Source organism: Lontra canadensis, unplaced genomic scaffold (assembly GCF_010015895.1).
Source record: "Lontra canadensis isolate GAN:19392208 unplaced genomic scaffold, GSC_riverotter_1.0 scaffold54, whole genome shotgun sequence".
Classification (NCBI taxonomy): Eukaryota; Metazoa; Chordata; class Mammalia; order Carnivora; family Mustelidae; genus Lontra; species Lontra canadensis.
The window spans coordinates 9,808,837-9,835,350 of NW_022631048.1; the positions used below are offsets into that span (position 1 = coordinate 9,808,837).

Sequence of the window (26,514 nt, forward strand, 5' to 3'; positions counted from 1 at the left end):
GGATGAGCCTAGCCCGTACTGGTCAGAAGGAAGGAAGTCAGTGGGGGCTGAGCACACTGGGGGCTTCCATGGGGCTGGACCAGCTCAGACAAACAACTCGCGGGCAGGGAGACTGAGGCTGAACAGGAGAGCGGGTGGTCTGGGTGGTGTGGGCCCAGCAGAGGGAGTCTGGGGGTGCCTGGGTGGGGGGCTCCTTCTGTGGCCGGGCAGGCGGCCTCTCGCTCATGGAGCAGAGTGGGCACCTGGGCGGTTCACCCCCGCATGTCCATGTACACATGTGACGGAGGACTTGGGAGGCCCGTCCGACCGCTGGGTTATGTTGAATTCCACAACCCGCGGAAGTCAAAGGCACTGGCAGTTGCTTCAATAAATGAAGAGTTCAGGACAGATGACCGGCGTTGACTTAAGCTGTCCACCTGCTGGCCAGGAGCCCAGCCAAGGAGGAGGCAAGGCTCCTACTCTGGTCCCTTGAGAAGAGTCAAATGGAATAGGACGAGTCCCCTGTCCTTCAGAATTGGTCTCCTTCCAGTCCCTTCCATGAGACAGACGGTCTCCCCTTGTTTGTGTTTATGGTTGTTTGGTCCGCCCCTTGGACACTGTCTCTGAGCTAACCGGGTTCGTGCTGACGTGCTCTCCTTTCCCTGGACTCCTGAACCCCTCACCCACCCCTCTGTGTCCGAGCCAGAATGGCTCAGGCGTGCGATGCTGTCTGTGAAATGCTAGGCTCTCCCTCAGCGTGGGGATTACACTCAAATATTTTGCAACTCTATCCCCCCACTACTTAGTAAAATGTCGAACTCAGCACCGCCCTGGATTGAACTGATTAAATGCAGAACATGAGGTGAGACTCACGCATGTCTCTACCCCAGAGCGCGCCGGCTCAGGACTACCCCTGCGGCTCTTCCGCTGGTTCCCGAGAACGTGTGGACAGGGGCCCGATTTTATTATTCAATACACGTGGCCTCTATTAAGAGCAGATGTCTTCAAATCTTGGAAAAATTGAAATATTAGGAAAAATTGAAATATCATTACGTAACTTAGAGACCTTCTATGTTATTAGTAATGCAGCAGACTGAAGGCAGACCCCAGACCCTTAAGGCTGGGTGGACGTCAGCTCGTACACAAGTTGAGCACTGGACAGTCTGCAGAATCCAGGGACCCGAGTCAACAGGGCCAGGAGGGCTCTCCGGCTGCCAAGCTTGCACGGACGCATGAATGATTAAAACATTTTAATGTACAGATAAAATGTGCCCTGCCAGCCCCCACCTGACAAATGGGTTGTGATTCCTCCCTGTTTTCCTTGCCCTTCTGGAATGTGTCTTTCTATTTACTGGTAAGGTAAATGTTCGGTCCACAGACCGGGCTTTTCCACGGAGAAGAGATTCCGTGGAATCTCTTGGTCTGAATTTAGGCCACGTGAGCCTAAAGCACTCCGTATTTTAAATGAACAACAACAACAAAATGGGAGACAGAAATATTCCTGCCACCTGTGACTAGCAAGCAAAATGCAAAGGGAGTAAAAATATTTACAAGAGATCTTGAATGAGCGTAATTAAAATTTGAGACGAAGAGGAAATACGTTTTTTTTTTCTTTTTTTTTTTTTTTTTTTGGTGCGACCTCTAAGAGATTTAGAAGAACGTTTAAGGATTTTTAAGCTAAGAAAACCACTTGTTATAACTTTTATCATTTAAAATATAGGGGTTTTGGAGCACTTGGGCGGCTCAGTCCATTAGGTGTCCGACTCTTGGTTTCGGCTCATATCATGGTCTCAAGGTCATGAGTTCAAGACCCTTGTTGGGCTCCACAGCCAACAACACCACCACCTCCCCCCAAACCCCAGTAAAATGTAGTGATATTTTTCTTGTCAAGATGCATAATTTATCCTTATTTGATACTTTAGGCCTTTAAATGAAATGAAGTCAGGGACAGAAAAGAGGAGTCTGACAGTGAAATGATTTACAAGCACATTTACATCTTCCTCAGGTAACTGGGAACACAAACTGGGATAGAGAAGGTAGTGGGGGGTCCAACGGGTTATAGTTTTAATTTTCAAGAAAGAAAAGAGGCGAGGCAGGGCAAGCAGAGGCATTCTCCACCTTGCCCACCAGGTGGCGATGTTGGCCCAGGACAGCTGGGTTGCTGTCGGGGTGGGGAAGTCCTCAGGTCTTCCGCCACCTGCACGTGGGACGGGGAGGAAGTTTACAGTCTGAGGACGTGATATGGGGCGGGGAGGAAAGAGAGAGCTTGTGTACCTTGTGATTCATTTGCATAAGTATATAGACAAGCATATATCAAAACGTGCATCATCTACTTTATGAAATCTCCAAGCGGCATCTATCTTTCCATGAGCACTTCCCAGCATGCTTGCCCCGGAACCTCCCTCAGATTTAGTGAAACCGTCTCAGGAAGTATTTTCTTACTCTTAAGTGCATTTGACATCTCGACATTTCAGCAATGTGACTGTTCATCTCAACATTAACGTGACTTCTCTGTCTTAACGCCTCCGTGTCCGCTATCATCATAGGAGTGCACACACCTCTCTATACACATGCAGAAACACATATACATACATCCGTATCTCCCAAAAATAAACCCCAAGCTATTGTTTTCAAGTTGAATTGAAGGAGGATTAGTAAGAGAAAAATCTCGATAACTTTAATATCCTGGGAAAGCAGTCCATTTCCAGTCTGGGCTGTTGCCAAATCCTTTAGATAGCAAAGAGTTTTGATGGCCAGGATGTCAGGAACTTACCTTTACCGTTACTGACACCTTTCGGATTGCACCTAGATCCGCAACAGTTCCAGGATTAACAAGCATGCCCTGTTGGCTGATGTTGCTTTGCCACAGGAGAGAATTTACTAATGCAGGCTTCGAAGGCTTTGCTCCTAAGGGGGTAGGGGACCAACCTGGGCTACTTTAAATATTTTTAAAGCATTTTTAAAAAGCACACTCCATTCCTTAAAATACTCCCTCAAAGTTGCTGCCCTGTTCTATCTATGCTTTATCATCTCTCAATACCTAAAAATGAAATTAACATCTGCTTTTGGTTTAACAGCTCAGAGCAGGACTGTCCTGAGGACACAGAATACTAAGTGTGTCTGCTTGGGCAGCAAGGCTCCGCACCGCAGACTAACGGCCCCAAAGCCCTGGGATGTTTCTCTTCTCGGTTCTGAAATTAATAGTTCAGAGCAACAGAGGGAGAGGCTGTCTCTTCCTCCCACAGACTTGTAGAAGTCATCGTGCACACACATTTGGCTGTTTCATGGCAACAGGAAGTCTGGCCATTTTATCATCATACTCACTCGAAAGGAGATACTCGTCACGTTAATGACAGAACTGTTGACTAGCATTAGCGGAGTAACAATTCTAGTGTTCCTTCTGCCCCTATTACTCCACCAGAAGGCATGGTCCACGGTCTAATCTTCCAATGGTCTGAAATGTTACATATGCACCTTCTCGTATCAGTGATGCCCCAGATGACAGGTGTGTAATGAACGGGATGGACGTTATTTACCTCATTCTTTTCAAGTATGAAGGTGGGTGATGAAGAATCATGCATTTACGATATTTGCACGATGGAAACTGAGTATGAAGTGAATACATGTTTCTGTTTTCTGGAAGCAAGGCATATACTTACGAGAGAAAGATTTGGGAATTAGTGCATGAAAATCCCTAAAGCCATCGGCCCCATATACAACTGCAATAAAGAAGGAGAAAAGAAAGCTGACTTTTGATAATGTTCATGAGACACAATAAGCATTTAAAAGAAAGGTTATTCTTTTTTAATAAAGGAGGTATTATTGCTCAAAACCATTAGTTAACTACTAATCGGTTATGGTCAGCCTTCGTACAGGTGCCTGAAAGGTAAACCGGAGATGCTCAGAAACAGGGCTGTGACTCCAGATTTCTAAGCTCCTGCACATTATCTATAACACCCGCTATGGTAAACATCTTGGGGGTTGCAACCAAGAACACATCCTAGAACCACGAGGAACTTTTCAGCAGAATCGGTACACACTGGCCCCAGACCTGAGCATCACATCCGGGAGAGCACATCTTCACAAAAGCTGTGTGTTTCTCGCTGGGCTGAATGCATAGCAAAGGCCCTTCATTCATCTTTTCAACTTTTCTTAGAAAGTGTTCATAGAAAATGAGAAATGTCACACGACACATCGGGCGGGGGAAAATTAGTGTTTTCCCCTACCTCAAAAAGAGCTATCAATTTCTGTGGGTATTCCTTATCAGCTGCTTTCATAAATGTTATCAGTGCCTCAAATCTTCAAGTTCTTGTTCTGTTTTTATCGGTCAGGGCTTCCCACCGTGTGTCTGTGTCTGAAGGGTTAGCAGATGCCACCCACGTGCACACACGGAGCACACGTGCAGACACGTGCGGACACATACATGCAGTTTTCTCTCCAATGGCGGCATCCCAACGTCTCTCGGGAGCTGTGAGCCCAGCGAAGCTGCTAGATTAAGCTTGCTGGGTCACCCGCTGGATTCGCAGAGGAAAGACCGCACGGCATCTTGCAGGAGACAGACTTATCTGACTACAGACCCTCCCTGTTGTCCCAGGAAACATTTATTAAAATACTGGGATACTGGGCCAAGCTTTTCCTTGAAGTGACTACCTTAATTATTTCCTGACAAACCCTCAGTCTTCCTTACTGACACTGTCCCTTGACAGTCCGAATCTAACAGAGACTGTCACTATCCTGCGTCCCATCCAACAGGCAGGTCCGCGGCGGCTTGCCCAGGCACACCTGTGCTCAGTGTCTGCAGCCACCCTGTGAAATGACGCCAGTTTTACAGTGAGCTTTGCACTGAGCTCTGACCCTTCAGGTCAATTTTTCCAACCCCAATCTCTCTGTAAACGGGGGTGCGCCCATCTCAGATGATGGGAGAAAAGGCAAAGTCTCGCCTTTTAAAATGGGGGCATTACAATATGCAATCTAAGACTCTGATTAAATTTTTAATCCGATTCTGCCACATGCCCTGAGATGCTGCTCAGACGGGATGGGAAGGTCAGTTTTCCTGGATGTCCTCTCAGCTCCACAGGCCACAGCTTATGTGTCCTGTGATGGTGATGAGAGGTATTCACGGTCACCAGTAACTTATGGGTATAGGAGCAAAGGGACTTGAAAGATACGCTATCCACAGACTGTCTGATGGTGGAAAAGAGACTTATGCAGGACTTTGGGTCATCCAAGCCCTGAAATACAGAACTCCCTCACAGTACCTCATTAGACATTAAGTGTTCATCGTTCTCAAGAGGATCCATTCCATGCCTACTATAATTCAAACTTTTTGAGTTTTGTCCTTCATCTTTGATTCCCTAGAATGGACAAAAAGCTTAAAAAGCCAAACTCGGCTGTAGCTACGGAGTTGTCCCACTTTCCCTTAAGAAAGCTGCACTGGTAGGAATTCAGTCTTGGTCATGGCCCACACACATTCATGCATCAAATTCTCAGTTTGGAAGAAGAACAGGGCATTCTTACGGACGGTAATTACACCCAACAGAAAAACGTGAAACTCACCCTATTCTGTTCTGTCCAGTTTCATCTACTTCTGTCCTGTCTGGTTCCTTCTGGTCCTGTCCTATCCTGTCAGGTCCTGTCCAGTTCTGTCCAGTCCTGTGCCATCCCAACCTATCTGGTCCTGTCCTGTCCAGTTCTGTGGTCCTGTCCTGTCCAGCTCCATCCGGTTCTGTCTTATCCTATCCGGTCTGGTCCTATTCCATCCTATTCTATCTGGTCCTGTCCACTCCAGTTCTGTCTAGCCCTGTCCAGTCCTTCCTGTCTGGTCCTCCTTTTTTCTACTTCCGTCTCATGGAAGGCATTCACGGGGAGTCTATAAATGCCAGGTATCTGCGAAGAACTTCCCATAAGCTGCCTTCAGTCTTCTCCATGGTCCCAGAGGCAGGAACGACCACCAGTTTACCAGGGAGGAGATTGGGGCTCCCAGAAAGTTCTGGAATTTGTCCCCCTGGTGGTTAGCATGGGCAGGTTCAACCTGATGGTCAGTGTTCCAAACACACACTCGCGCCGTGCAGGAAGGACCTCTGAGGAGCCGGGTTCAGAGGCATCAGGAGGGTGTTAGTGGCACTGCGCGCGCGCTCCCTCCCACATGGGGGCCACGACGCCCTTCCCAACAGATGAGATGAGATGCGACGCCCCGCAAGAGGGGAGGACTTAGCCGCCAGCGAGTTAGAAAGCGTGGCCCCTGGCTCTGCCCTCCGTGCGGCTATCCCTGCCCCAGCTCACGCGGGTCCCCTGGGACACTGGGTGAGCCCGCACAGTGTCTCACGAGTCCCCGTCTCGCCCTGAGCCCGCTGCTCCAGGGCTCGTGCCGTCTGACGCTGCTCACGTGCTTCTGGTGAGCCCTCGGGTGGGCCACAGAACCCTTCCTCATGCTCGTGTGAGGAGAGGTTTGCAGGTGCAGACCTGCCCTGCTCCTTAGCACAATCCTGACCGTAAGCCCGAGACTCGAGGCAAAGCAGCCCCTCTCGCTGGGGCTGGACGCCGCCCTGTGGGAGCAGGGAAGTGATGCTTCCGTGAGGGGCTTTCAGGCTTGTGTTCCGTCCTTTGGTCCATCCCACCCCAAACTTTAGGCCATGGTTTTACGAAAGGGCACAGATAGAAAAGGATTCGATGTATCTTAAGTTTCCCGAACACCATGAAATGCGTTCTTCTTCTCAAGGACAAATTTAGCTCATTGGGTAGGAATTTTTGTGCAAATTGCCACAAACATCATCAAAGAAAATGCTGTCAGTGGCTCAGATTCTGAGTTCTATTCAGACCGCCCCCTTGAAGATCATTCTGGAAAAAGGATGACAGGCCCACGAACCGCACTTGTCCGTTTGCATTCGGTCGTGCACGTGAGTCTCTCACGCTGTCGTCCCCTTAGGGAGACATGAAAACAGACCAGAGACTCTCAAAACAGGAGGAGGAAGTCTGCTCCACTTTCAAGTCAAAGAAGGATACGGACGGTTTTCTGGGGAGAGTCAACGTGTATAGATTCATGGCTAGGAGAAGTCAGAAATACACTGGGGTCTGACTTTTATACACAGTCTTCAGATCACATTAGCCTGTTGGGCCTGGTGAGATCATTAGTGTCCTGTTAACTCCCGTAAGGATGGTCTGCAGGGATCTTTCAAGGCTTACAGATTCAGCATTTCACGACTGGCACCCGAACCCTGCCCAGTGGCCAGCGACAAGGTCCCCTGATTGGGACAGTAAAGAAAGGCCAAGGACGGGACGGGTGACCCTCACCAGAGCACAAACCCCGTGCCTGCACTTCTGCTAGGGAACACGTTAACCTGCATGGTTAATCTGCAAATCCAGCTTCTCCTGGAATTCTCCCAAACCTACACATTCCTGGGGTGGATATTTGCTCTTAACCCATCCTCGACACTGCCCGGGAAGGACAGTGCCAACAAATGTCTCCTGATGGCTCCTTCCCAGGAGGCGTTGTTGTTCCAGCTTCCTCGGAGAGGCAAGTTTAGAAACTGACCCCCAGACACAGAGCCGGGGAGCACTGGCGTCAGCTCTCGTACCTGGACTGAGTCAGTGCTAAGCTGCTCCTTCCAGGACACGCTGAGCTTCTCACCCCAGCTCCTTTCCAGGCTCCGGGGGCCCTGGTGTGCAGGTTACAGTGTCTCCATCAGCCCAGGGCTCTGCATGGCCCCAGCGGAAGGCCACACACCAAGGGGCGCACAAAATGTTTGTAGAAACAGGCAGCGGACGTATGCCAGGGCCTCCAGTGTGGGAGCTCACCTGGGCTCTGTCACCACCCGAATCACCCAGATCTGAGCTCCAGAACTTTATGCAGACCCACCCGTCCTTCCTCCACCCCACCGGCACCGATGGCACTTGTGTCTGGATTCCCGGAGCTCGAACCTGTACGGCTGACCCCCTCCACCCTGGACTCTCCCACAGCCGACTTCTGATCTGACAGACCTTCTCAAGCTTCCTGCTTTCCAGTCACATCGCACCCCAACACCGCCACCCAGCCGAGGCTGCCTTGGCCCGCGCCACATCCTGCCAGGGCTTCCTGGCCACCCCCGCCCCCCGGCACGCTGGTGGGGACACATCCTGTGGACCTTGCCTTTGGGCTACCTTTCACTGGTCTTGCCCCCTGCTCTAAGATGGTCATGCCAAAGGCTGCCTTCCTCAGTCCATGTCCACTCCCAAAGTTCCCACTGGCCGGCACTGTTACTGGGAGCCCCAGACCACAAGACCTGGGTCTCAGTCCTTCCAGGACTGGTCTGCGAGGACGGTGACCTTCTCAGCAGATCATCTGGCTCAGATAATAAGTGCATGAGCTTTACGGAAGAATGTAAGAAAAAGAAAACCCACCAAGGGCACCTTATACCCTCCAGCTTCCATTCAGCTGTGCAGATCATTATTTCCTAACCAAGCCTCCACCCCCATAGGAACATGGTCGCCTCCTGGAGCCCTGGCCATCCCCACGTTCCGCAGGGCTGGATATCCCTCCTCCCCTCTCCCATCCTCATGATGCCCACCCCAAAGCCGGCTCTCTCTCAGGCCATCTCCGGCCCAGAATGTTGCGGCACGTGTCCAGTTCTGGACTGGATGTGGTCCAGAGCCCAATCCCGCGCTCAGCTGAAGAGGCTGCGTGTGCTGGCTTCCCTCTTCCCCCTTCCCCTCCTCCCGCGCATTGCCCAGAGCGTGCGAGGTGCTCAGGATGGAACTGCTGGGTCCACAACCTTTCCTACTACTTTCCGAAGACACCTGTCGGGTCTGAGCGTTTTCAGAAGCTCGTTCACATCCAACGCAGAGTTGCAAAGTACGCAGCAGAAAGACTTGAGTTTCCTCTGTTGGCAGAGACCGAGGCTCCCAAGAAACGGGGGGCTTGTGGAGCCGGTTAGGGATGGGGAGAATCGCTCTTGCCGGCTTCCACTCAGGGCAGGACCTGACTGCAGTCCGTCTGCACGGAGCACCCATGGACTGCCTTTCAGTCTGAATGGGTCCCCTGGCCTGTGTCTCGTCCCCTTACAGGAAGACAGGGGCAGCTTCTGAAGGGCGCGGCAAGTTCTGGGTCGAGGCGTGTTTGGCATTCGGCTCCACATCCCATCAGCTATGTGGACTGAGCAGCCCAAGGCCACCCACTCTGAGCCTGTTTCCTGCCCCGCTGCGTGAGAACAGTCGTCAGGTTACGTGAAGACTCAGGCCCTTGGTGTGCTGAAACATTTTTTTTTCCTTGATGGAAAAAGCACAGACAGATAAACACCCGCCCGGTCAACGAAGACCTCAGGGCCTATGGGCTCAGCTACAGCCCGCTAACATTAACTGAATTTTCTAAATGGGGGGAAAAAACCCAGGGAGAATGCTTTGTGGGATCACGGGCTGTGACAAGCCAAGGCACATCCTCGGGGAAACTACTGTTGGCACCATCAACCCTGGGTCCATGCAGGCTTCCCTTTGGCCCCGAATATTCCTGCTTGGAGCATCCCTCCTTTTGGGAATTACGCTGATGGGGTTTCAGGCAACCCGCCAAGGGCATGCGACAATTTTGGTTGCTTGAACTGGGCTTTGACAAAGATGGCTAAAGTCAACTTTGCTTTACTTCAAACTCCAGCTGTCAGATCTGCCTTCCAGAGCAGACAGGGCACAGGGCTCAGCGAGAGCCCCGGGAACAGACGAAAACCCGGTTCCGACCCTCCCTCTCTTGAGGCAGCAGCTGGGCACCTACCCTATTTTTGTCTGTTTTATTAGTCCCCTTGTCACGTCTCACAGTGAACTAAGGGGCAGAGCAAAAGTTCTGAGGTACAGAACTTTATTTAGAAAGGGAAATTTAGAGAGGGGATTTAGAAAGGGAAGGGCAGTACGTGAAGGGTTTCCTTCTGAAGGGTACAAGTAAGAAAACAGGTTGAAAAATGATGATTCCATTTATGGGATTATCCTTGAAAGTCACCACTTTGGTGTCATTTGTGGCCACCTGTAACCCCCCGCCGCAGTTCATCACAACTTGGGGTGAGACATCCTGCAGATTAAAGAACAGGGTGAGGCACAGTTTCTAACTCTTAATGTCCTTCTTCTCTTCCATTTTTTTTTTTATTAATGAAAAATTACCTTTTTTTGGGGGGGGGGGGGGTAAAGTAACATTTGCCTGTACTACAGATGACAACCGTACGGAAGTAGCCAGTCAAGAGTTTTGGAAACGCGCCTCTCAGCTCTGTAAATCTAAAGAAGGCGTGTGAGGGAGGACACGGGGAATGGTACTGAAATCGATAATAAAAACAGAGGGACAGAGAGTAATTCAAGCTTTAAAAAGAGAGAAGGGACGTTTGCAGACACCGAGTCAGGCCTGGAGGAAATGAAGTTGGCTGGAGAAACGGACAAGACAGGGCGAGGTCCCGTTATGCCCCGGGCGGCGGGGGGCAGGGGGCGGGGGGCGGACGAGCTGGGGTGAAGCCCTGGGCAGAAGGGACAGCGTGCGTGTCCTCCTCCTTTCCACACCTCGTCCCAGGGAGGGGCAATCGTGCCAGGGCACACAGGTGCCAACAGCAAAGGAGGGACATTCTATAAAGTGATGGTGGCTACGGGCAGGGGTGGCCGCCCAGGTGTGTCCGTGGCCCGTGGCTGTGAGTACAGGGCCACTTTGCCATCAGCCCCTGCAAGGGCAATGCCGTGCTCCGCCTGTGCACAGGGCAGGGCTCACGCCCAACACCCAGAGGAGGGGATGTGGGACCCGCCGCTGGCGAGCATCCCGGGCGTCCACAGCGTGGGCAGCCGCGAAGCCAGGCACCAGCGGCCATCGGTGCTGCACTCCTGCCTCAGATGTGGTTTTCCCGCAAGTGCGGAGCCCTTGCTGCCAGGGGCAAGGCAGTGCAGCAAAATGCAGCACGGAACAGGAAAGGAAGTACTGCAACCTGTTGTTACACCTGCCGGTTCTGGAGAGTGGGGGCCGCGCGGGCCTGCGGCGCAGTGGGGAGGCCCGGGAGCCGGTGCTCCTGGGAAGTGGGGAAGGGCCGAGAATGACAAAACCAGCTCTGTCACCAGCCTCCGGGGACAGGGGCGGAGCGGACACGGCTCCCGTCCAGGCTGGGCAAACGCTCTGGGCCATCCCCTCCCTTCCCCACGGCTGGCACCGTGTCAAGCCCCAAAGATTCCAGGAGCCCAGGCCCTGCTTCGGGGAGGCCACAGATAAAGTAATCTCCCCCAGGACACGCAGAGGGTGGCTCCCCGGCTGTCCCTCCCTTCCAGAAGCTCTGAGGAGTCCCTGCCAGAATTCCAAGCAAAACGTGACTCAGCAAAGGCCGAGCAGGGTCAGGAAGAACAGCCCGGGTGCCCACCCGGGTCCCTGAGCCCAGAGGGGCCGGAGCAGGTTCTCTGGCTTCGGATGGGCACTGATCCTTGAGGGAAGTGTTCACTGAGTTCGTCCGTCCTCTGAGGCCACAGCTGGCCTCCGGCTGCCTTCCCAGGCTGCAGGGGCCACGAGGCCCTCACTCCTGCCTTTCCCGACTCTTCCTGCTCCTGCCCCACAAGCACGCGCGGCAGGCAGGAGCTCAGCTGGGAGCTGGGGTTCGGGGTGTGGGCAGGAAAGAGCAGGAAGCGCAAGACACCTTCCTCTTGCGCAGAGGAAGACGGGGCCGAGGGCGGGAGCGGCGGCTGGGGCTGAGGCGTGCGGGTGGGGTGGGTGCATCTGGCCCGCGTCCCAGGGCACACGTGCGTGTGTGTGCAAGCGCGTCCACGTGTAAGCGGCACAGAGATCACTCTTGCCGCGCAGGTGTCTCCCGAGGGCAGCTCAGGAAAAGAGGCTCGAAGCTAGAGAGACTGTGGCTCACGCGGTGCCTTTCACGGTCGGAGACAGCAACGTGATGACCGGGACCGGGAGGCGGGAGCCCCTCGCTCTGAGCACCAGATGAGCCCCGCATTCCTAGGGGCACCTTCCCTCCCCAGCCCAGGGAGCCAGCCCGGACAGGAGCCCAGGCACCAGACTCCGGCCCCCACTACTGGGGAGTCACACATCTCCTGCTCCCTCCCCTTCCCAACTGGCGAGGAAAAGCGACTGATGGCAGGACCGCCCTGTCCCCAAGCTGACACCGAGGCTGCGGGGACACCTGGCTACGTCAAGCTCTTCGGCACTAGCATTAACGAACTGCTTACCTTGAAACGCTCCTAAGGGATTCCTTAACCAGCCCCCCCGCCTTCCTCTTCTTGCTCTCTCTCGTGATTTCCAAACTTAGCTCTGGCTTCCCAACTGCTAAGCATATGGTGTTTTGTCAACACTCATGAGGAAGCTCCGGGATCTCATTACGAGTGCTGGTTCCAGGGCTGGGGCTCGGACCACCAAACGGGGTGACGGAAGGAAGGGGCTTTGGGAAGGACCTGCCCCCGGCCTCCTTCCCCCTCCCGGAGGCTCTGGGGTTTGAGAGCCCCTCAGAGCCTCAGCAAATCTCCATCCCCTCCCAGGTGACACTGGAATCCAATGGCTGTCCTGTCCCCACACATCTGGGTGGATGGGCAGGAAGCCCCCCGAGCAGAGCCGCCCGCCCGCTGGACCAGAGCCTCTGCTGCGGGCCCCACAGCCTCCTACTGGGACTCACGCATGACTCAACATCCTCCGTTTCCCAGCACCTCTGTCAAGACTGCACATCTTTCGGGAAGAACCTTCAAATATCACGCTTTTTTTCCTGGTAGATGTCAGCGGCTTCTCAGGACTCGAGAAGCTCAGAAAGTCCTGTCCTTCTCTTAGCACCGTTTCTTTGAAATGAGGGAGGTTCTTTTCTTCCTTTTCCCCAGTCTCTGTCGCTTTATGATTCAACTCTGTTGACTGGGAAGCACGGGAGGAGGACCAGGGCAGGCTGCGCCTCCTTCCATCCAGAATCCAGGTGACACCACACAAGCAAGGTCAGCGTCAAGGTCGCCCGGCCCCAGCAGCAGCTGGCCGCACGTGGCCTGTGAGGGGCTACTGGGCACCAGCCTCCACGGGAAACGCTTTCCATACACCAACGCCCCATTCTCGACGGAGCCCCGTGAGGCCGCTCTGACGCCAGCTGACAAAGGAGGCAAAGACGGCTGGAGAGGTCAGCTGCCCCAAGCCACCTGCTGGGACGGGGTGAAACGGGGACTTGAACCCGTGCTCTTCACCCCTTAGTTCATCTTTGTCCATCCAGGCCTGCCCTCTACGCCCATCCAATTGGAAAGACGGACAACACAGAGGTGATGGGAAGAGAATTTTGCCACAGGTGGGAGGCCTGGAATTCCTCTGGTTGTCTCGGTGGGGCAAAGCCGACCTCTGCCAACCTCCCCATTCTAGCTGCTTGTGAGTTAGTGAAATGAGGCCCCTTGATCGAGTCACGCCGCACAGCCTCCCAGGAGTGGTTTACACTCCAGGCACCGCACACGAAACCCAGCCCTGCCTCCGGGAAGCGCGGGGTGAGAGGAAGTCCTCATTCTCGGGGGCAGCGTGGTGGGCTGGTGCCACGGGGCCCGGCTTCCTCAAAGCGCAGCATTCGCAGTGAGCAGCGGGGCGGGGGGAGATCTCTGGGACGATCAATGCAGTCGAGGTGTTATGTGTGGTGGGTGGCCGTCCCCACCGCTCGGACCCTGGGGCTGCCGTGGGGGACGAGGCCTCTGGAAGCTGGAATGACATCCAAGGCCCCTGCTCAGAGGGTCCCGTGGTGGGAAGAGGGGTCATGTGTCGGAATGGGGATGGCCGAGAAGACGCGGAGGACACTATTCCCACACCCCACACCCAACAGACAGAAACGGGGAAGCTGGGGGCCAGCAGGGTGGTCTGGGGGAGAGCAGGCTCATGGGCCTGGACTCCGGCCGGGACAGACAGCCGGCTCCTGTGCCCCTGCACCCCCCACGCCCCTCCCCACAGCCCCCTGTGGCCCCTGCAGCCCTGTGGGGCTCGGGCCCTTCTGGAATTAGGCCGCAGATGGGAAACTCCAGGTTCTAAGGAAAACCATCCCAGCTCTTGCCAGCCCTTGGGTTTCCAGAGACCCCAACTTCTGCATTCCGGCCCCGCTCCACACCACCTACCCTCCTCCTCCCGCGGCCCCATCCAGATGCTGCCAGGAGGCAGGGCCCAGAGCACGATTGTGACACGGCAGCATGTGTCATATTGTAACTGGGTGTCCACATCCTCCTGACCGAATTGTAACAGCCTAGAAGAGGAACCAGGTCCCAGAGTGAAATACAGGAATGCGGGGAAAGAGGAAGCTGCCGTCAGACACCAGCCCAACCGAAATGCGGAGAATTATGGAGAAGTGATAGAAAGGGAAGCAAGAGTAGGGAATTGCATTTGGTGGCTTGGCCCAGAGCACACGCAGGCACAGACACACACAGACACAGACTCACACACTCACACATACTCCCCCACACTGATACATGCTCACACACACACTCACACTCACAGACCCACACTCACACACACACACAGTCCCAGACACACAGATCCATGTCTTCACACACACGGACACATACACTTACTTATACACAGACACACAAAGACACACTCTCATATGCACAGACACATGCTCACAGATACATATTACACACAGACATACACACACACACTCATACTCTCACACATGCAAACACATGCTCTCACACACACACACACACGCAGATTCACACAAAGACACATCCTCACACAACACACCTTTACACGGAGACAGACCTTCACACATAGATGGTCACATGCACACACTCACACACACAGACCCCCACCACGCACACTTATACACAAGCACACACACACAGTCACATATACATACATACTCACATACACACACAGAGACACTCATATACACACACGCGCATACACACAGACATATTCATACACACCTATGCACAGATATAAGCTCTCACACACACAGCCACTCACTACATAGACACAAACACATCACACATACACACACACAGATACCCACACTCATAGTCTCACATACACACACACTCACAACACATACACACACATACTTATGCACACACTTAGATACACACACTCACACGCACATATACACTTATGCACCCACACATACACACACACATACACATACTATTTCACATATACACAGTCACACTCTCATACACACATGCACACTCACACACATTCACAAGCCTTTCTTGCATCTAAACTGGACTTCTACGAGACAAGGCTCTCCCAGTTCTTAGCCCCAGAGGCAAGGGACCAGTCAGGTCTGTGATCCTGCTGTCTGAGGACGCACAGTCCAAGCTTCCTCTGTGCAACTGTCCTAAATGGTATGAGATGCAGAAATTCCTAACAATTGTAGGAGGCTGTTCTGTCATTTTCCTCTTACATTTAAACAGTCAGAGTAAAACAGGGTAAAATGTCCTTACCTTATCATCAAAAATTTAATTTTGGAGCAGAGACAAAAAAAAAAATGGAATAATGAACAGAAAGCATAAGTACATTCAGGCAGATCCCCTTTGGGACAAAAAAATACCGTTTTAAGAAATGAGAACAGGCCAAGAGGAAAAAGCCTGAAATTTAGGGAAAAATGAGAAAGAAGTTGTGAATTAACCCGTTTGTGGCATTTTCTGTATGTGGAGATAACCAGCAGCAGAGCTCTGAGTCAAAAGCATTCCCACTGGAGGGGTGAGGAGGTTGCCTAGAAAAATCCTTATCTACCGTTTTCATAGGCGTGTGGCAGAGGGTGGAGGGCCCAGCCAAGGGGGCCTTGCTGCCTGTCCTGCCTCGTGAGACCAATGAATTCACAGGGGAACCTCCCTCCCGGTGCGGGCTTCCGAACGAATGCACCTTTCCTCTCCTCTTATTTTCCAAGAGAACGACAGTTACCCCAGGCGCTGTTACTGTTCCAGGAGAGGACTCCTGACAGATCTCTCGGAACTTTGCATGTGTGTGGGACCCTCCCAGGAGTGGTCCTTCTGATTCACTCTTTGCTAGCGTGAGAAAGTTGCCATGAATTTAAGACAGGACAGCCTGCCTCCCAGGAAGACTTGAGGCAAACCTTCAGCCTGTGGGCAGAGTTCGGATGCGTGGGGCGGCTCAGGACTGCCCCGTGCCCACCCCCAGGCTTCCTGGGTGATTGTTCTAAAGGACCTTCCATGCGTCACACATTGTTCCTAACCCCACATGACGTTCTGGACCCTGTAGTGGGACACCCAGACATGCCACATAAAACCAAGACGCCTGACATCTTCCTTCATAGGTAAGCCTAGGTCAACTCCACAAGCCCTTAACCAGCACTGGTGTCACCAAGGCTGTGACATCCGCCCTGTGGCCACAGGCCTGCAAGCAGGGGCACTAACTGTTGACTTGTGAGACCCTTCCCAATATTACAAAAACGAAGACCACTGCTGCTCGCAGGGCCACACAGCCTGTGATCCCAAAATGCCCGAGTTCTTTTTTCCCTTCTGCTTTGGCAACTTGGTTTCCCATCTCTGATCCTTGTTTTTTTATTGTTGTTTTGTTTTGTTTTATACTGTTTCTATCTTAAAAAAAAAAAAAAAGTGGTAGCAGAGACCTCACCGAGCACCATCCTGCCTCACCACCTTACCTGCAGCCTGTCAGCTTCTCCTTCATGCCACCATGGGCAGCTACACCCCCACAGCTCGTGTCAACTGTTCTTTCTTCCCAGGGCATCAGAGGGTTCAGGGACATCTGTGCTGCTCCGAAACAGCCCCAAAGCAGGACCTGACTCTCCATAGGGCAGCCATTGGCTGGTGGGGAGCTGCCATGCTTGCCTCCTCCTGCATTGTGCCTGGGGCTGGGGTGGGATGGAAGCCTGGTCTCCCACAGCCTTGGGGAAGGGACACGTCTGCATTGCTTTTCCTCTTTTCTCTCTCCCCTGTCCCTCGGCCGGGCCTCCCATCAGGCTGGGAGAACCACCCAGCTCTTCCAAGTGATGGAGAATTGACCAAGAGGCATCTCACAAGCACAGAAGGCGAACCTGGGGTTTTTAACCCTGAGTTATGGGTCAAGATGGGCAGAACCCATAAGCCAGTGCCACCCCAGGCAGGTGCAGGGGATGCTGCCTTCTCTGGACCCTGTCATCGAGTTTTAATGTGATTCCTGCATTCTGGCTCTGGGGCAGTCTGGTCCCCATGCAGATGGATCTCCTACCCTGTAACAGAGATGCTGGGAGAAGCACGGAAAGGATGGTTAGCAGCAATTAATAGAGGAAAGCTTTAGTGACTTGCTAGTAGACTTCAAGATTCACTAACAAGAGATGCCCTTTGATAAAGACGGTACCACTGAAGACCCACTGTGGAGCCAAGGCTGCATCTACTGGGCCCTTTGCGTTCTCAGCTCTCCCAACCCCAGCCTCAGTCTCCCCACGACTGGCTCGTGGCCAGTCCCTCCTTGTGACAACAATGGAGAGCCCCTAATGCCATGTCTGGGCCGACACGTGTTGGCAGGGGGAAAACTTCTTTCCTCTCGTCCCTTATAAGCCTTAGCGCAAACACTGGAGAAATGAAACTTCAAGTTTACCACCAAGGAACAGGAAAAGAGCAGAAGACGTGTGCCGGGAGGGAAGCTGACACCAGGCCCACTCTGGGGAGGCACGGTAATGCGCCAGGGCTTGGGATCCAGTCAAGAGAGAGAAATTTGGGAAACCGTAATCTTGCTTATTTAAGAGCAATGCTTATTTTCAGAACACTAAGTATTAAAAATTCTAAAACTATATGAGGGAAAACATACAGCATGAGGAACTCCCAGAATTTTTACCCTCTGCAATGATAAAATATTCATATTTCAGCAATTATTCCAAGGTCTGTTGCAGCAGAGGGACAAGTGAAACGAAATGTCTAGTAGGGGTGCCTGCGCTGCTCAGTCTGTTAAGTGTCCTAACTGCTGGTTTCAGCTCAGGTCATGATCTCAGGGTCCTGGGATCAAGCCCCGCTCGGGGCTCCACACTTAGCAGTGCGTCTGGGGGTCTCTCTTTCTCCCTCTCCCTCTGCCCTTCCCCTGTTCATGCCCTACCTCTAACAAACATGCCCTATCACAAACAAACAAAATCTTTTAAAAAATGTCTAATAAAGTGACAAGAAGACGTTATTTGCACCGTAGATCAAGAATTGTCATTAGACTTTCCCATCCCGATTTGAGGCTTTGGGTTTCAGGGACAGAAGGAAGTACCACAAAAACTTAAATTGGAAGGATCTGAATAAAGATCAAAGACATTACACGTGCAATGCTTTTGCTTCGTTCTAAGCTGCTACACTGAAAAATATGGACTGGGGGAAGTCAAAACCATCACGAGCTGACCTCATCCCGTTGACGTTACACTTACTCAGAATCTGGACATCTCTGTCTGCACCAACTGGTGACAACAGGCCCACAATGAGAAAGTAAAACTTGTCTCTGAGCCCACCATCAAAAAGAGAAGTAAGAAGTCTCTCAATCAAATTCCTGCAGTTTACCCACAGGCGAGTCCCTCTGACGCTCAGTAAAGCAGTGGTGCCCTCACCTTAGGCACCGCGTTGAAGATGATTAAATAGTTAAAAGATTAAAACACGCATTGAAGATGATTACATAGTTCTTTAACACCGAGAAGATTAGAAGTTGCAGTTTAGAAAGCCGAGGAAGACACTCAAAACATCCAAACAGATAAGAGTGTTCAAAACCAGGGTCGTTTAGGGAACAGTGATAAGCTCTACATGCACATGATTTTTTGGGACGTGAAGTGCAGGACCTCTATAGGCTGACAAATGCCGCTGTTCTTTCGGGCCTCAAGAGGACTACCTCTTTGCGATCTGGACTGCTTTGGACAATCTAGAAGTCAGGACCCGCTACAGCGGAGGCATGAGATGCGTCTGCTGAAGAAAGGGACGCATGCGTGGGCAAGGGAAGGAGCGGACGGTGCAATCCTGCCTGCTCGCGGCGTTTACACCCGGCCAAACGCGTGCCCACAAATGACCTCTCTGCCATGCTAGGGCTCGCATTTACACTAGGAAACCTGAGCGCAGAAGAAGAGGTTCAAGTAATTTCAAGAAATACTTGAAAGAATCACAGGAGGGGTCAAGGGGGTTCTAGAAAAGTCCCTCATCCAGAAAAGTTAAAATACACCGAAAATAAAACAGGGTAGGTTTGAGTACTTTGGAAATTTTAGTCAAGAAGGAATGTTCCCTTCTTGCAAATGCAGATGAATGAGAAGTCGGTGGAGAGGCCTCTGAACGCAAACAGGGAGCATGTGTGGCAGACCCAGTATCGAGCCCAGATCCATGGAGATCGGGGGTGCGCTGACCCGCCTGCTGAACGATGTCCCGTGACTGGGACGGCGAACTCTGCTTCCCATATCCATTTCTGGGCAGAGAAACAGCAGGTTTTGATTGCAACCAAGTGCCAGGTGCATAAATCTTAGGTAGGGGTAAAAAGAGTTCGGTGTCGATAGCTTCCAGGGTTTTGCTGCCGGGAAAGTAGATATGGAGGAAATACAGAACATTCTGAGATTAAAAACAGGAAATGGGTGAATTCATTGCCCCTTCTGGGAAATGATGAAATGAAATGTGTTTCAACCTTAAGGTGTAATCATGCAAAACTTAGTTTATCAAGGTTGTTAAGACCCACGATTTCTCATCAAGATAATGAGTTTTTAAATTTTAAAAACCCAGCGAATGTAAGGGTTCAATCCACCCCCCTTCCCATACCATAAAACTACAAAGTGCTAGATGTTTGAGTATTTTCTATCAATAGACAATAAAAGAGAGAGGAAGCACCTCATGAACAATTGTGATGTGACTATTTTCACGATCTCAAATCAGAGCTTGTGATCAGGTTGGTCACTGGTTGTTTCTGTTCGGAGCTGGGCTACATGATGTGAATTAAACAAAGTTCCTTGTGTCAAAACGCCAACCCCTCGTGCCGAGAAGCACAACTAGCACTTTTAAGAGCATGTCTTCAGCTGCGAGCGGGTCAACCAGAAATCCAGTCTGTTGTCTGCTCACTGATCCCTGGTGGCGCAGGCAGGACCCACGGTGACGCCTCATGGGCACTAACTGTCACAGCCCAGCACGCAGGGAGGAAGCGCTACCCCCAGCTCAGCGTGCCCCCAGATCTCTTTTCACAGAACAACACACACAGCAGTTGTACCCATCACACCGAAGATCTACATGTATGAGTAACCAATGCAAATGAGAGGGAATGAAAGACCAGAAAATGATGGGAAATCTAACAGCATAAATATTTTCACACTTCAGTGACACATTTCTAACGGTTAGGAGCGGGGCAGTTCTCTGTGTGTGATGTAAGGCCCTCGTCAGAGTCTGCTGGCGTAGCCTGCTAGCACAGCCCAACGTATCCTCCCATCTGCCTGCCTCTAAGTCCTGCTGGAGGGTTCTCTATCCCGCTGCCAAATCCACTGCAGGCCAACTCTGTCTCGGGATCGGCGGTGGGGGTAAGGACCATGGAGTGGATTGCTGCTGGAGCCACTCATCCCCAAACACGGCACCTGCAGCATGCAAGCCAACAGGGGTGAGGAGGGACGGGTTTCGCTGCCTTCTTGAGACACACAGACTGGCCTTTGTGGCCGTACCCCGCATCAAGAAGATCTGACCCCCAGCACCTTGGGATTTCCCTCCAGGCTCCTCTGAGTAGACGGCATTGGTGTGTGACCTCATGGTCTCCGGTGGTGACTTAAATCCAGGCCTGCTTGTCCCCTCAGGGCACCCCACGCACTGCCACTGCTTTGCATACCTCTGCTCAGACACTTCAACTGAACTGGGGGTCACTTCATTTGTTTCTCACGTGGCTTCTTGTACCTAACTTTGGTGTTTTCAAGTCTGCAGCTTTCTAAATGAATGTGTAAAATAAGTAAGACACACTGCCTTGGTTCCAAAGCCTTGACTCAACCTTTGTATGGAGGGTCCCTATCTTCCCCCAATTTTTCTCTTACTGATCCTGTAATGTGACTTAAAATAGAAGCATGAATGCCCTAAATGTGACAAGGTTTCAGTTTGGGTGATAGGTGCTGTAAGACTTCTTGATGAAAGGCAAGTGATGGTCCAAGATGGCATTTGTTTGGGGGGAAAGTTATGCCAATGACTCCCCCTACTCCCCATCAGCACCATGACCATGACTGTCCCAGGAATACATCTACTGAAGGCCTTCTCTGAGGTCAGCTCTCCTCCCAGGGTCCCTCGAGGCCCACACAGAAACAAAAGATCCCACTGTGTTTTCTGGGCCCTTGGTTGTATCCCACCCAACCTGCTCCTTTCTCTTGCTCATCTCTAAAAACTCTACCCATTCTTGAAAGGACAGAATACATGTCATGTCTTCTGAAATCCTGCACACATTCCATCAAACTGATTTTGCTCCTTGCCTGTTTGTGGGTGTTGATACCTCTACTGTAGCATTTCATGTATCCTGCTCCCTGAGGAAAGCCCAGGGGGTGGGTCACTCACCCTCTGTGCTCCTCACTATTTGCCCAACAAAGTACGGCATGAATGAGCTAGACTGGCCTCTGGATATCACAACCGAATTTTCCTACCGGTTTCCCAATGCCATTTAGAATACCAGTATTTTTCAATATATCATTCAGCTAATATTTACTTTTGGGATGGTAACAAAGATCCCGAACACACAGGCTTACTATAAAAAGTAAAAATGGCAGCAAGAGAGGGTCCGAAGAACTCAAGATTTAGAATCAGATAACTTGGATTCATAAGAGTTGTGTGATCTGGAGATTGGTTAATTGACCTCATTACGTTTATAACCATCCACGGACCCTGGATGGGGGCCCGACAACTCCCAGTACTGACTGCCATCCTGGGCGGTCTGGGCCCGGGGACCCTTCTCATCTGTAAAGCCAAAAGAGAGAGAGAGGGAGGGCGGTGTGAGGACTAAGTTAAACCATGTCCCCAAACCAGTGTACTCGATCTCCCACCGATCAGTTCTAAGAGCAGAGGCTGTCAGCATCTGCAGCACATGCGTCTGGTGTACTTGGGTCTACGGGGGTTACCTGGGTCTGTGGGGGGTACCACCACAAAAGAGCCATTCCCTTGTTGGGATTGTTTCGTATACTTCTTTCCGTGTCTGTGTTTCGAAGAGTTGCGGGCTTTACGCCACATCTGTGGTTCATTCCATTTGCTCATTCCCAAAACAAAATGGTGCCCAGGCTCGGTTTTCGAGTGGAGTGAGCCTCTGTGGTTGATACAAGGGACGCCCACGGTTTCGACCCCACCAGATTCTTGTTCTGATCTCGGCGCCACGGTCATGAGGAAGCAGCACCTTACAGAGGTGTTTTACCTCAAAGAATGTACCAAAAATAACTGTTTCTCAATGTATATAACCCACTCTCATTTTTCCTTTTGAGGTGAGAATTTTGCTAACAGCCATCTGCAGAGAATCTCATGAAATCCCTTTCCAGCACTTTTTTCTCTTTTGTGGTTGGGATCACACTCCCTTTCTCATGGATTCTGAAGTCAGCCGTGTCGTTTCCAGTAACAGCCATTGAAAACTTCAGAGATTTCATTTTCTTGACAAACTAAGATAATGAATTTCTTTCCCTACTTTCTGATTCAAGATCTGTGACCCGCCGATGGGAAAGTAACAGGTACTGTCTCTCTGAAATGGGAATTCTCTTGAAAATGCCCCTGGCATATCATGGGAAAATCTTGGGATTTTCTCTGTCCTTCCTAAATAAAGAACATACTGCGTACTTTGATCACAATTAAATATCACTCCCTTTGCTCTTGGATCTCCTGTCTCTCTGTGGATCTTGGAATGAGAGCCTTCCTGACCCCAAGAGTTGGCAAAGTGGGAAGGAAGAGGCTTTCACAGCAGCAGGACGACGTTGTCAGGTGCAACACTGGAGAACCATCCACATCGCTGTCGTTGTAAAGCTCGCTTTCTACCAATTTCCCTTTCACTTAAACTTTCTAAGAAATCTTTCCATATCTATAATAGGCCACCTGCAACCTGAAAGATTCACGAAATTCTGACACAGCAGTGGACATTTACATGAGCTACAGAAACTCTGGATTGAGGATTTATGTTGTTTAAAGATTGGTTTGTTTAGGGACACCTGGGGCCTCAGTCAGTTAAGCATCAGCTTTCAGCTCAGGTCATGGTCCCTGGGTCCTGGGATCCAGCACCACGTCAGGCTCCCTGCTCAGTGGGGAGTCTGCTTCTCCCACTGCCTGCCTCTCCTCCTGCTTGTGTTCCCTCTCTCTGACAAATAGATAAATAAAACCTTTAAAGACTGATTTGTTTAAAGATAACATTTCCATTTCCAGGAATAAAAATCAAACTCAATTAACAATCTGATGGACACATCCACGTGCAGTCTGGCCTTGCCTGGAGCAAAGGATTAAAGGAGCGTCCCCTGTTGGGAACCATGGCATATTTTTCTGTTTTGATGCCCGGTGTGAGTTCTGCTCCTTTTGAGGAACTTGCAAAAACTTAGTTGTCAATGGTTTAAAGAGCTTTGACCTTTGACCTGGATCACTGATAACATATCACAAACTGCTTCATTTTACGTGTTTCGGGGACTTCGAGGCCCGGGGTCCCAGAAGAGTCAGAGATCAGCAGCCCACCTGTGCCAATTTCATCTTTAAAAAAAAAAAAAAAAAGATTATCTAAACATTAAAAAGAAAAGAAAAAGGGTGATGGTTTCCACTGGGCTTCTCACAGAGTTGCTGTGGGAATGAGCATCGTAAAGGGCAGGAGTTCTCTTCTTCACCTATGATGCAATGTCTACGTCTGGGACACACAGGCATTTCAGAAAGATCTCATCGATGCACGCCAGACCCGCGTCTGAGGCCCAAGTGTCAGACGCACTGGGACAGCAGAGTGAGACATGCGTGTTCCTGGGAAACCGAGGCATGCGTTCTGGCGGACAGATGCCATGGGCTGAGGCGTCATGGACCGACCACAACCACCTATGTGTGCCCAAAGTACACTGGGGGCTGGCGTCCTGGGCAAGGCTCTGCCCTCCAGAAACAGAATAGTAAAGTTCACAAACATGGAAAATGGGTTTAACACCCACGTTTCTCTAGGTGAACAGCGGCAGGTCCCCCAGTTACACATCAGCCCTGGCTTGGTGGCTTCCATCACACCCCGGGGGCATGTGTGGATCTGGACAAAGGAGAGCTTGCCAGGCGCACGGACTGGGTTTTCTCTTTCATTTGTGCTCCCTGCCAGGGCCCCTGGGGCCCTCCAGACGCTGCGTCTGGGGAGGGACTTGGGCACGCTGCCAATGGCCAGGGGTGGGTGGGGACAGTGAGAGGAAGCAAGGCGATGGAGACTCACGACGATTTCATCACCCTCCGAGCGCCACAGGAAACGTCAGCCGGCGGAAGGGGATGTGCGGCCGGCTTAGCGTGGCTGTCCTGATGGCCTGGAAGGGTTCTCACAGCTCAGGGAAAGTACTCACAGTGCAGCTGGCTGCCCGCGTGGCTCTCAGTACAAGCAGATCTGGTTCAAGACTTTGGGTAATCACTGCCTGCCTAGCCTAAACCCAGCTGTCCCAGGGGACGTCCCGATAGCAGGCCCTAATCCATCTGCAGTGCTGAAGGACGTATGCGTGGGGTCCTGTTAGCTCAGTGTTCCTCCACGAGGAGGCTCTGTGGGAGGGAGACTCACTGCACAGCCGCAGGACGGCGGTGACCACACTCTGTGCTGCTGGCCCAGCGCATGTGTGCGCAGAGGAAGGCTTAGTGTCAGCTTTCCTACGCCTTCCTTGTGGTGGTGTTGTTGTTTTAAGAGGGCTCCACACTCAGCGTGTAGTCTCACGTGGGGCTTGAACTCACGACCCCAAGGTCAGGACGCAAGCTGAGATCTACAGTCAGATGCTGAACAGTCAGATGCCACCCAGGCGCCCCTCCATCTTCCTGGTTTCATTCACATGCAGATAGAAGCCCTGAACCCTCTCTCCCCTGGGGGGTTGCTGATACAGCAGCGAGTGCATTTGCTCAGAGTGGCCAAGGACTTGGGGGCACCATGCTGAATATTTTCATTTAAACCCACAGATGTTCAAAACCAGGCAGAACTGTCTGCAAGTCATGAAGGCAGTTTATTCTGTTTGTACTTCTATATCTCCCCCCCCCTCCTCCTCCTCCTCCTCCTCCTTCACTGTTTTTCTCTCTGCTCAACTGCGTCCTTTTTGGTATAGAATGTAAGCTCTTTGAGCCCCACTGAGTCTTCTCTGTCCCATTGCCCCTGTGCCTTGCAGGGTGCCTGGGACACAGTGGGGACTAAGGAAGCATCTGTCTCATGAACTGATGCTCAAAGTCACCCCAACCCACCTCCAGCTTGCTCCCCTGCATTCTGGGATGCTGATACCACCCGACCCACACCTGTGCTCGTCCTCTAGCTTCAATCCTACTGGAGTGTTCGGTGCCTGGGGCTCCCTGCGGGTATAGACGGTGTGTTTCACTCCTGGAGGGAGCCTGTGCTCCTATGGCCTGACACCCCATGACATCTAGCCTGGCAGTTCTGAATGCATTCAGGGATCGCACTTGGACGACACTATGGTGTGATGAACATGTCAATAACCATCCAGATTTCTTAATTGCCAAGTCTGCATAAGGTGAATTACATTCATAGTACATAGCTACAAACATTTTGATATGATGATAATTCAATATAGGACAGAGTAATAACTTCTAATATCCCGAGATGCTACTAATTTGGATGATGTGTCCCCTTAAGGGTCGGGAGAAGGCCAGAGGGGGTGACCCTCGCAGTCTGTAGACTGCAAAGGAAATTCTCATCACACAGCAAAACTGAAAATACTCATTTCCCTTACCTTTTCCCATCTCTATGTGACTTATTTAGGTGACACATCTTCTTTTTCTCTCAGCTGTGAAGCCCTGCTCCTCTCCCTTCTGCATTAACTGTGTTCACTTGTTGGGCTCAAAAGTCAGTTCTGACTCCAGCTGCCTCCTGAGATGATTCTCGATTTCTACAGCCAGTCTCACGAAAAGACATGGTAAAGAGGCTTTTCACCGTATGCTGAATTGACTGTTTCTGTAAGGTGGGATGTTCATTCTGTTTCTGCTTTCCCCACGGTGTGTTCCGTGATGGAGAAACGAAAGAAGGAGAAATGTGACTGGCCTGGGAGGGCCCTGCAGTCCAAGGGGACACAGGGCACAGGTACATCCTGGGTGCCCCCGACCCCCCACCCCCACCCCGCCCCAGGGGGCAGCTCACACCGAAACATTAGGCTAGGCACCATGGGTGTCTCTACATTTTTTGCACTTCTTGGGCCAAAACAGTGGGAGAATTCTAGGTGTGCTCACAGATACCTGGTAAACAGTTGGGAAGTTATGAAGTATGTCTCCTAGAGGGCAAACAGTGTAAAGGTGAGCGGGACGATGGGTCCTTACGGGCTGGTCATGTGCAAAGAGAGGGAGCTTCTGCATGTGGCCCCATGACTTCATCAAGGAAAGGGCGGAGACGCGAACACAGAGGTTGGCAAAGGGTGTGGCCTGTCCATCTATCCGTCCCCGAGAGATGCATACAGTAGACACAGGGCAAATTTCCGTCCTTTCTAACCCAGTCAGGCAGGTTAACAGACTTTTCAGGTAGCCCTTTATTCACTGTGCATTTCA

General features: G+C 51.6%; 1 protein-coding gene across 12 annotated transcripts in view; it reads right to left on the reverse strand.

Moving 5' to 3' along the window:
- IKZF1 (IKAROS family zinc finger 1) overlaps nt 1-26,514 on the reverse strand; it is a 92,216-nt gene that overhangs the window by 30,085 nt on the left and 35,617 nt on the right. For 9 of the 12 annotated variants that reach the window (XM_032875000.1, XM_032875001.1, XM_032875008.1 and 6 more), the window contains exon 4: nt 3,639-3,698. The exons of the other annotated variants lie outside the window; for them this stretch is intronic. In XM_032875000.1, the coding sequence (XP_032730891.1) occupies nt 3,639-3,698 (60 nt within the window). The remainder of the gene's footprint in view (nt 1-3,638; nt 3,699-26,514) is intronic. 12 annotated transcript variants of the gene reach the window in all.